Here is a 12,255-nt window from a genome sequence, read left to right on the forward strand (position 1 = left end):
CTCCATGCAAGCATACAAGGTATTGTCATATGTCAGACACACACAGCTTCTTTTGTGAGATCCTAGTATGGGTTCAACTTGGGTGGAGACGTTATGATTGCAAATTCCAAAAAGAAATTTCTGACAGATGGAGCTAGGACAGGGTGCCAGAGAGCCTCAATGAGGAAGTGCATAGAGGGGATTCCTCCATTGGGTGGGGATTAGAGCTGGATGACCCCAGTCATCACTTTCAAGTCTGACAGACTGTGATTCTGTGAGGCTGAGCTGAGGGTTTCTCCCAGACATCCTCCTTGCTTTACATTCCAGATGGATTTGTTTAGAGTTTCCTAGTTTAACTCTCATTTTTATTTTAAGCTACTTTAGAGAATAAAATACACTGCCATCATTTTTCAACTTCACTTTCCTCTCTGATCTCTCTCCCTTACTTTAGTCTATCTCTGGCTTAATCTTTTCAACTCTCCTTCTAAAAATATAGAGGACAGAGGAGAATTTCTCACTGATGCTTCATGAGGAGATGGATTCTGCTCCACTGGTGAACTAGTGTGATAGTGTCCCCATCCAGTGACTGTTTGCTTGAGTGACCTATGCTAGAGCTCTTGCTAAGAGAGACTGGGTGAGTCCAGGGTCTAGGTGTAAGTTTCCTAGGGCCAAGGATAGGGAGATAGAATGTGGAGAAGAAGGCACGTGTTCTGTGCCAGCCTGTCTTTAGGGACAAGTGACAGAGTACAATAACCAGCATTTGGCAAAAGGTGTTCTCTTCGTTTCTGTAGAATATACAGCAGCTGTTTTCTATATAAAACAATGATGTTATAAGAAAGTACAGCCATTGGCACTTGAGAAGACTGCGAGGCACCCCTTCAAGTAGGTCAGGGTTTGATCACGGGTGAAACTCTGGACAGTGGCAATCAGGAGGTACTTCCCTCAAGTGTCTTGCAGGTAAATAGATCCTCCCATCAGAGAAATTAAAAATAATCATTGTGACAAATGATAGAATGCCTTGTGTAGTATTAAAAGTAGTTTACAGAGAATCAAAGTTGACTAATGCCTTCTTTACAATCACAGGCAGCCAGGGTTCTAGAAATTATATAACCACATAACCATTTCTTTATTAGGTGTGTATTCTTTGACTCTAATTATATCTTGGTTCCTTCATTTTGCCATATGTAAAATGGGGATAGCATACTTAGGATAGTTACAAGTGCATAAAAATATTTGTTGAAAGAATGAGTGCATGAATATTGGCCTTGAAAGTTGATCTTAAGATCAAATAAGATGCTATAGAGAAAAGACCATTGAAATCATAAAATTCCATATGTGTTGAAAGAGTTATTCTCTGCGCACTCCACCTGTAATGAGCTTCCAGAAGTTTGACTTACCTTCTGCTTCCCGAGGGCTCCAGTGTCCTGATGGGCCACAGGGCATTGGGGAGGAGGCATTGAAAGCATATTGCACCAGGATTTTCCCTTCCAGGCAAAGGTCACATGCTGATCCCAATTCTCTAGGAGGCCAAGGAAAGAGGAAAATGCACCGACTTAGGAACAGATGAATGAGTAACTGATGGGACTGGGCCAAAGGTGGCAGGGTGGATGACAGTCTATGTTACACCCCTTTCTGCCTACATATGTCAAGGCTTCTGAAAAATGACTGCATGTGAAATTCCTCTTATTTCCCAGGTCCCTACAATAATTTAAATTTTATCTCAAATGAAAAGCTTCACTGAGAATTTGCTTTGGGGTTGTGAGAAAATCTTTTGCCTTATTTTGTCCTTAAAAATGACTCCAGTAACAACATTTCCCACTATGAGCCAGGCATCATCCCATGCCATAGGCATTAAATATGAAGAAGACATGGCTTCTCCATCAGAAAATGAGTGTTCTGGGTAAGATGATGCTTGAGGAACCTTCCAGACCTGACATTCTGGGGATGGATGAGTCATTGCTTAATTTAACAGTCAAAAGCAGTTTCTTTACTATGCCATCTAACTCATTTTAGCAGCTTTCCAAGGGGTGAGCCAATCCCTCAGTGGGACCAGAACCAGAAGTGGAATATTATAGTGGCTTTTCCTACTGTTTGGTGTATTTGGATTCAGTCTCCCTTTGGCCATAACAGCTTCTGGGTTCCTTCTTGTTCTCTAAATTTGACGTCTGTTTAAGAGGTAGTTATGTATGAGGGAGAAGGATGTCTTCTCCTCCTGTATTCTTGTGCACCCTAAACTGCAAATCTGAGTGATCTCTGCTGAGGGTCTAGAAACTGAATCACGAGATAATTTCAAGAACTATCCCGACCCAACCTACCATTTCTCAAAATGCAGGGGCCCTTCTTAGAAGAACATCTATGCTTTGGTTACTTTCAAGGACATAAGGGAAAAGCCAGCTCTCAAGCCTTGTTGCTTTCCCCTCAAAGGAAAATCTCTATACGTCTGGCCTCAGGGTGCTAAGGAAGAATGTGCTTGTAAGCATCATGGTCTCTTGGTGCACCCCACACAGTAGTCAGGCTATCACTCCCAAACCCCAATCTGAACAGATTCCTTGGGTAACTCTAGGCCTTAATACCCTGTTCCGTGGTGTCCAATGCCCTGGCAAAGTATTCTCCCCACTAATAAATTCTGGCAAACTGCCATGTTGTATCATGCTATCCCACCTTCATGTTTTTTCACCTGGCTGATATTTCTCATCTTTCAAGGTTCACCTTGGATATTATTTCCTCTATGAAGTTTTTGCATATAAATGTGCTTCTCTTAATAACTAGAAGGTCCTTGAGAGCCAGGTCCATAATTTATTGTTTGCTTTTTCTCTCAGGATCAGTATAAAACTTAATCCCCAGTGGTGGTCAGCATATGTAGCTGAAAGAATGGATGGATGGATGGATGGATGGATGGATGGATGGATGGGTCATTCAGATACATTGTTAATACTCATGACTAACCTAGTCCAGACCTTGAAATTGCATATTTTGCATTCTCAGCCTTATCATTAAATGTGAAACCATACATAGGTAAAAATTTCTGCAAGCACAAATATTCAGTGACAGGAGAATGAATTAAAAATTCCGTAGTTAAGATTTTAATGGAATAGTCAGAAGTTATTATAAAATATTTATAAAGATTATGAAGTTTCATGGAAAATGTGCAAGCTGTACCATTAAGTGAAAAAGTCATTTGAAGTATAATCTATCATAGTATCTCAATGTTATTCAAATAACCTTGTGTAACAAAATATTGATAGTAATTTCTGAGTGGTGGAACATATGTTGATTGATTTACATCCCTATGTTTGTGCTTTTTATTTTTTGAATTTTCTACATGTTTTAAATACGTATGAGTTACTTTTGGATAAATAAGTACACTAACATAAAAATATACTTGTAGTAAGGAAATTGGGGAGAAAGAGACACTTGTAGCTATTAAATCAGAGAAAGAGAGATGAAGAGAGAGAGAGATTACTTACAACGACTACAATTAATGCATAGCATCTCTGAGTCACACAACTGACTTGATAAAGGCAGTGCAGTTGCAAACATCCTGGGATAGATTCTGGAATCATGCTGACCGTGATGGCCATTGAATCTTCTTTTTTCCTTCAGATATTTTGATTTGAGTGATCAAATAAAGTCATCTCAAATTCATTGAGCTCTCAACACACTACAGGTTCTCAAGAAATGCTTTGATGAGTGAACAAATCATCATCCAGTTGACAGCAAATGTATCACATCCTACATATCCAAGAGTGTGTTTCCTACTTTTAACATTTATTTGATTTTCATGGGCACCTACATCTACACACACACACACACACACACTGAAACTATTTACCTACAGGATGATTATGCTAGGAGAGGTCAGGTTGTGTGAGAGTCAAAGCTCAAAGCTCTAAATCTGTGCTGTTCAATATGGGTGGTAACAGTCACGTGTGACTATTTAAATTTAAACTAATTAGAAATAAACACATTTAAAAGTTCTATTCCTCAGTCATATTAGTCATATTTCAAGTGTGCCATAGCCACAGCTGAATAGTGGCTACTTTCTTGATTAGTGCTGATATAGAACAGTTCCAAGACTGTGTTAAGTCCTATTGGACACTGTGTCTCTAATGCATAAACTGTATATAATGAATTAACTTCTCTCCTTTGTAACTTGAATGGTACTAGTTATGTACCATGTTTGAAAAAATTGTTACTCAAATAATTTTATGTGTTCTAAGATATGGACGAGAAGTCTTGGTTTAAAAAGTCTAGACTCCTTTGGCTTCCATATCAGAAAACCGAGACTGATGAGACAGAGGTTATAGATGAGTTTTCAGAGACTTCAGACCAGGTCTCTTGGTTCCCAGCCCAGTACTCTTTCCAATACACCATAGCCAATTGTTCAGATAACTGAAACCATCCAGTCAACACATGTTTGCAAGACAGATAAAAATAAAGGAGTTAGAAAAACCAGGGGTGGCCTTGTATTATTTATTCAGTTGCCTATGTGTGAGGACACAGGCTGTGGGAGGATCTGAATATGTTTTTTTAAGGGAAACCCTTGTATTCTCTTAGACCACAGATGTGAGAACAGCAGGAGGACATGAGCATGGCCAGGGGCAAGACGTTGGCATTGATGGATGATGTGGAAAACCCCAGAGATTTTGCAGGGAAAGGGAATTCTCAAGTAGCTGAACAGCTCTGGAAAATGTTGCACAAAATGGAAGCTTACGTGTCTAGAGTACAGAGTATATGTGCTTGGAATATCACAGATTTATCTTGTTGCAATTCCCACAAAAGTCAGGTGATGTAGACACCATCAGTGTCTTTTTATGGAAGAGGACACTGAGGATCAGAGAAGTGAGATGGTTTGCCTAAGGTTCCATCCACTGGGAATAATGGAGCTAAGAAGGGAAAACGGATGACCTAAAGTCAAAGCTTGTGCACTTAGCCAATTTGCAGGAGTATAAACTCCATGTGAATGGAAGACTGATATACGTAAAATGCAGTTCCATTTCTTTACAACAATTTATCGATACTTGTGGACCAACTTACTTCAGCTGTAGACTATTGTCTACATAGCCGTTAACCTTAATTAGACATATTTCCAAAATGTCAGTTTTAATTTAGCATATGACAACTCCGTTATGAAATCTTAGACTGAACAGAATAGCTATTGTATGAGCTGCAAGTACCAACTGACTATAGGTTATTAAAAACATATTGATTAAAGCTGAGGGCACCATGTAATAGAAACATATCTTATTACGCAATAATTAACCCTCCAATAGGTTTCCAACAATCAGATGGTATTTATTTAATGGACAATAACTGCTTTATGAAATGCAAATTGAATACATACACAGGAAGCTTCATTTACAAAACTTCCATTTTTAAATGGATTTGAGGCCAAAGCTTGACCAAAAGTCTGATACTTCTCATCACCACAGAAAAAATAAATAAATTTACAGGCTGCTGGAAAGCCTGCTCTGAAGTGTCACATGAGGTTTCCCAAACTCAGCTCTGAGCTCCCAATGAGGGCAGCTGGGCAGGAGAAAGGGAGTTTCTACAGAGAGGTGAGGGGTACAGTTTCTTTCCCATTGATCACACTCACACAGCTGATGAAGGAAAGATAATTCTAGATTCCGGGACTGATGGTGATCTGTAAAACTAGAATCCAAATTTCATGTGGTACCATGATCTAATGTATTTTTAAATATAAAAATATTTTATAAGGTTTGTATTATTATATATTTATGAGGAACAATGTGATGTTTTTATATATGTTTACAAGAGGAATGATTAAGTCAGTCTAATTAACAAAACCATTACCTCTCATTCTAATCAATGTTTGTTGTATAAACATTCAAAATTTACCTTTGGGCAATTTTGAAATATACATTGTACTATTTATTATGGTCACCATTCTGTGCAATAGATCACTAAAGGTTATTTCTCCTAAGTGAAACTTTGTAAAGTAGATAAACATCTTCCCTTTTCCCATCCACACTCCTCCCCTAGCCTCTGCTAGCCATCATTCTACTCTTTACTTCTGAGCTCAACTTTTTAAAATTCTACATATAAGTGAGATCATATGGTATTTGTCTTTCCATGCCTATCTTATTTCAGTTAGCTTAGTGTCTTCAAGACTCACCTGTGTTCTTGTAAATGACAGGATATCTCCCCTCATATTAAAGGTCGAATAATATTCCATATTATTCACATTCTTTATCTACTCATCTGATGGAGGATCCCTCGGTTGTGTCCATATCTTAGCTATTGTGAATAATGCTGCAGTGCAGGTGGGAATACAAGGACTACAGAGTATGTCTTCTATACTCTGATTTCAATTCCATTGGATCTATATCCAGTAGTGGGATTGCTGGATCATATGCTAGTTTTATTTTCAGTTTTCTGAGGAAACTTCACACTGTTTTTCATAACGGCTATATTAATTTAAATTCCCACCAACAGTGTACCAGGTTCCTACTTTACTACACCATTCCTAATATTTGTCTTTTCTCTTTTTGATCTTAGCCATCCTGACAGTGTAAGATGACTTCTTATTGCAGTTTTAATTTGCATTTTTCTAATAATTGGTGAAGTTACCATTTTCAATATTTCTGTTAGTATTTCTTTTAAGAAATGCCTATTGAGGTCCTTTGATTCGCACACACACACAAATACTAAATTGTAAATAGGAGATCTTTTCCACCTTTTTGTGGCCCTTTCATGGGTAAGTATAACACTGCCTTCATAATTCTAGTTTTGGGAAAATAGAACAAAAGCACATGAAAGCCATAGACAGCATGAAATGTGAGTTGAGGTCCAGCCTCTACCATTTCCTATGGGCTATGGAGCAAATTTATCAGTCTCTTTCAACTCTAATTCATTTCTTATCTGTCACATGAAGAATATGATCTATTTTCTACTGGGTTATTGGAATAACTAAATGTATATCAAGCATTTAGTACTAAACCTATTACATAATAAGCACTCAATAAACAGCAGCAACATCAATGGAGAAATACTAACTGACTATCAGCATGGCTATCATTTTCACCATCATCAATGTTATATCACCGTTGCTGGATGAAATATCCCAAGAAGGGATGGGGAAATAATATGCTTATATGATCATGGGAGTTATAAAATAGCAAAGTTCCAAATTATAACTAAGTTCTACAATATGTAAACATTGTGGTCTTGTTTTCAAGAATATTTTGTTTTTAATTTTTAATTTTAAAAAATTTAATTGTTTTGCAGTGCTGGGATTTGAACCCAAGATTTTACTCATGCTTGGCAAATGCTCTACCACTGAGCTACATCTCAGCCTATACGACTTTTAAAACTGACTTCTCAAAGTCTCAGCAGTCTCCATTCTGAAAGGAACCACAAGAAGCCATTTATTTCAGGTCTTCACCTTCTGGCACGTAGGATGTCACCAAATCCACTTTCCAGGGGATGAGAAGTGCAGGGAAGGTGACATGTCCAAAGTCATGCAGCTAATTAGTGGCAAACAAAGGAGCGGGATTGAGGTGTTTTGTACCTCAATTTATTATTCCCTGGTTTTCTCATAATTTTCTGTCCTCAGTTTTACAAATAAATACTAGGTATAGACGAAGAAATTTATATATATTATACATATGTATTCATATGTGTGAATACAAACACATTTACACATATATATGTAGACGTAAATGTATATACATATGTATATACCCTTATATATAACATGAATTATATAAAATATAGTATGAAAGGTTTTTCTCATTAACCAGGGGCAATTTTGACTCCTGATCTAATGGAGACAAGACCCATCCCTTCATTCCCAAGGTCTCCAGGAATAGAAGATTCCAAGTTTCTAATAATGAAATAAATGTAAACATCCATTAAGTTAAAAATATGTACCATTACCTATTCATTTCTATTTGTAATCATTCTTTATTCCCTGACCCCACATTTACAACATGCCTATAGGTACAAGTCACTGTGCTAAGTGGTAGGAATACTCATTAAATAAGAACAAGAAATCCACCAAATTCCTCTCCAAGGCTGCTTCCCTTCCAAATTTCCTTCTTCTTGGCAGGAAAAGGAGAGAGGGATCAGCACTTTACAGAGCACACTCACCTTTCAAAGAAGTGGCCGTCGATGGGTGGGAACCACTCCAACGTCACTGAGTCCCTAGTGTGGCCCACAACCTGGGGGGCGAGAGCAACAGGCGCCGGTTTCCTGGAGGGCTGCCAGCTCTGGTACACCAGGTCCAGGTAACAGTGCATTCTGGCAACTTGATTGGGCGTGAAGGAGTCTGTACAGTCGTCATCTGCAAGCAGGCAGAGGGAGAGATAAGCAGCAAAGTCAGGCATGTGAGAGAGGGGTTACATCTCCCAGCACCCAGAGACCCAGCACCCCAGCCTTTCCTTGCCAGTTTGTGATGGCCTCTTCCAGAGCTCAGGAGTTAATGGTCTGTGAACAAATTAGTGCAGCTGTCACTCCTGGAGATAGGTGAGAGGAAACAGGAGGAAACGGAGGGTGGACAGAACTAGAAAAGCTGGATTCTGGGGAGAAAGTAGCTAAGAGGAACGGCTAAGGATAAGGGCAAGACAAGCTGCTTTCCAGCAGCTCTAAATCCACCAGGCTCTCGCTCAACAATTCCCTCCATTCCTTTCTCCAACCTCATTCACTCTCTTATTCATTCACTCACTGTTTATTCACTCAGTCATTCCCTCTTTCATTTATGCTCACTAGTTCCCTGACTTACTCCTTCACGTTCATTCATCTATGCATTCCCTAATTCTACTTTTCATTGATGCAGTGATACTGCCCTTTCCACAAAGCTACTGAGTGCCCAATACATACTCTCTTCTCTATGCCCAGGGGTATAGAAAAGTGGAACTTCACAAAGTTCCTGCCTTTGAAGAACTACTAGTCTACTAGTTATGGTATCACATCCATTCATTGTATGAGTCAAAGTTTCTCCAAGGCCACTAAAGTCTGTGATGTCAACTGCGAATAAATGGAGGGAGACAGCGTGTGGGGGAAGGAGAGTGAACCAGAAAGGCTCTGAAGGGGGAATATGAGGTCAAGGCTCATATGGCTGTTTGCGAAAGACAGGTATGGGACTACAGCAGAGGGAGCTGCATAATCAGATACCTGATATCTTATGCAAGAGTACAAGATAGGTGAGAATTAGTTAGATCTAGGAACAACACAGGCTCAGTGTGTAGGATGGGAAAATGAACATCTCATCTCCAGTACTTTCACTGGGACATGCTCTTAGTGTGTTCTAGGTATGAACCAGGCATGGTGCACCATGCTTCAGATATATAACTCCCTCTCTCTCAACACAAACTATTTTTGGAGAGCATACTATTATTTTCTCCATCATATAGAGGAGGAAACAGGCTGAAAAGGGGCAAGCAACTTTTTCAAGATCACAGAGATAAGCACAGATCTAGAACTTGATCTCAGGCAGTCCCAACTCCAGGACCATACTTCTAATCAATTTTTAGAACTTCTTTCTGTGTGTAAATGAGACATTTTAAGGATAAAGTGTCCTGCAGGTGACTAATAAATGGCAGTTGAGTTTGAGGCTGAGTCTGAGGGGGGACTGGAATGCCATTTCTCAGATGTCTTTAGAACTAATCACCTTTAATCCTACTCTCTCTTTTCCAAAGTGTGAACTGAAGGCAGAGACCCAGGATTTATCCCCCAGGGAAGAAGTTTGCCTTCCTTTTCTTGTTCCAACAGTTTTGTTCAGATGACCCTGTGGCAGAGCAAGGCACTGTTTTTGGCTAGGTTCCCCAAAACACCACTTCTCAGAGGTGTATGCCTGGTCAGAGTTTCCACAGCTGGGCCCCAGACAGAGGAGCACAAACCTCGCCAGATCTTAAAATAAACCTGCTACTGAGAATCACTTCTTATCAAACAAACATAGACTAAGTTTGGGCAGGTGCTGGGCATTTGGACATGACCTTGAAGGGAAGGGATGAGGGTGTGAGAGAGTTTATACACAGAAGCTGCCTTGGATCCCCTTGGTGATTTTTGACAGTCTACTTTCCAGCACTCCAGGGAAAGCTTAATTGATTTGGTGGAAGCAGAAGAGCCTGATATTCTTTAACAAGTACCATATAAGAGTGACTAATTGAGTAAATCATCTCAAACCCAGATGCATCATGTAACTCCTTAAATACCAAATACTCTATGGCTCCCACTGCTGGGAGTTTAAACACCTCAGTGTGAGAATGGCCAGATCATATAAAAGTTTTTTCTAGTTGCTATGAACATTATCCTGAAGGCCTTGAAAAGCCAGGGACAGGTTATATGCAGGAGAAGGGCATGACGGTTAAGGAAAGAAGTAGGCTTATGTAGATAAGTGCTGGAGCCAAATAGGCAAGTGATTCCATGTCATTGGTGCCTCAGTTTCTCCATCTGTGAAGTGGAGATAATGATAACTAGAGTGCTCTTCTCAGAATGCAGTGAAGGTGAAGGAGTATGGGGCACAAGAACAATGTCCGCTCCATAAAAAATGCTCAGAAAATGTCCATTGCCTCATGTTTGGGAATAGAGCTGTTTGCATGTGTATGTGCATACATGCATATGCACATGTTTGTGTGTTGGAAAACTATAAGCAGGAAGAAAAACAGCATATAAAATTTAAGCAATACCAAGTTACAAGTTCAATATATGGACAAATAAGGGGAAAACACATGGATAGGGAGATTTCTTGAAGCATTGTTTATAATACTAAAAATAATAGATCTAACAAATCTGTCCGTTAATGTCTATTACTTTAAGGAGAGGAATAAGACAAAATACTAATCAGATACTACCAAAAAATAAAGTAACTTTAAGACTTACTTTCCTCATATGAGGGGACATTTAAATCAATTCCAGCTCATGGAGTGATGGTGAGGATTTGATAATCTGAGGCACATAAAATATTTATCAAGATGAATGAGTATGGAAGACAGACTTTTCCCTCTATACCCTTCTGATTTATTCAATTTCCCACACAAAGAAGTATGTTTTCCTTCTATAACTTAAAAATTAACCATTCCCATGTTTGTCAATTAAGAAAAAGTTTAAAAATTGGTAAGTGATACAACTTAACAGGGGAACTGGAATGTATTTGAAGTTTAAAGTGAAAGTTGGAAAGTGTCTGTCCCAGAGTATATAACATAGAGACTTAGCTGCTATCGGAATCTTGGATGAGGCCCCAAAGGTTTTCCATTTATCACAAAAGCAAAGACTCAATTAGCTAATTTCTAGAGTTAGCTCCACTTGACATCCTGCATCCAAGTGTCTCCCCTCCTGCTGTCTGTGGTCACTTCATCCTAGCCTCCATGATCAGCCAGTTCATTTTCTTATGTCCCAGCTTGATCCTAAGTAGAAAGGACTCTGTGGACTGACTTTAACTTTTTCAGGTCCATTTGCCTTTGATACAGTGCCCTGGGCTTGCAAACTGAGCCTTGTCCTCAAGAACAAATTTCCATCTATAGCAGGAAGGTTGCAGGTCATGGAGGTTCAGGACAGGGACTCAGTGTTCCTAACCATGGGATCCTGGGCAAAGTGTAGACCCTATAGCTTCACTTCCATCCCCTGTAAAAATGAGAGTAATAATGATGCCTGTCACATGCAACTGATGAGAGCATTAACAAGTTCACCCATATCTAGTGCACGGATAATGGAGTCAGCTTTGTAAAAGTCTCTGTCTTTTTGTTTTTATAAATAGTGATAATTATTATAAAAGCCACAGATATTCACTACTGTAGCATCAAATATGCCAAATATATGTGTGTGTATGTGTGTGAATATCTACAACAATGAATTTCTGCAATTCTCATCATCATAAACATATAGATCTCACTGCACATATGACTTTATGACCTTTCTCACATCAAATAGTTAATAAGTAATACTACTAAGTGTCATTTATTGAACAATAATTATGACATAAAGGACAATCTTAACTTCTTTACTTGTATGATTACACCTACTATCACTCAGGTAAGTATGATTATTCTCCATGACATTGATGAACAAACTGAGGCTTAGAACAAAGAAGTAACTTGTTTAGGATCAAAGGTGGAGACACAGAAGATTCAAGTTCAGTTTCCTCACCCCTAACTTAGTGCTTTGAATCACTATGTTACTCTGCTTCTGCTGATGCCCCTCAACCATCTTTTACATCATTTTTAGTAGCCACATTATATTCTATCACATGGATGCATTGTGGTGTATTTCAGCAATCCATTCTCTTTGGACTTGTAAACTGCTTTTAATTTTTCACAT

The 12,255-nt window shown here is 38.9% G+C and overlaps 1 protein-coding gene across 1 annotated transcript in view; it reads right to left on the reverse strand.

Annotated features, from left to right (window-relative positions):
* Window positions 1-12,255, reverse strand: part of Pappa (pappalysin 1) — a 234,280-nt gene that overhangs the window by 160,418 nt on the left and 61,607 nt on the right. The window contains exons 5-6 of the mRNA XM_074051163.1: window positions 8,092-8,284; window positions 1,377-1,498 (exon numbers count right to left, since the gene is read on the reverse strand). Of these exons, the coding sequence (XP_073907264.1) occupies window positions 1,377-1,498; window positions 8,092-8,284 (315 nt within the window). The remainder of the gene's footprint in view (window positions 1-1,376; window positions 1,499-8,091; window positions 8,285-12,255) is intronic.

Source organism: Castor canadensis, chromosome 13 (assembly GCF_047511655.1).
Source record: "Castor canadensis chromosome 13, mCasCan1.hap1v2, whole genome shotgun sequence".
Lineage (NCBI taxonomy): Eukaryota > Metazoa > Chordata > Mammalia > Rodentia > Castoridae > Castor > Castor canadensis.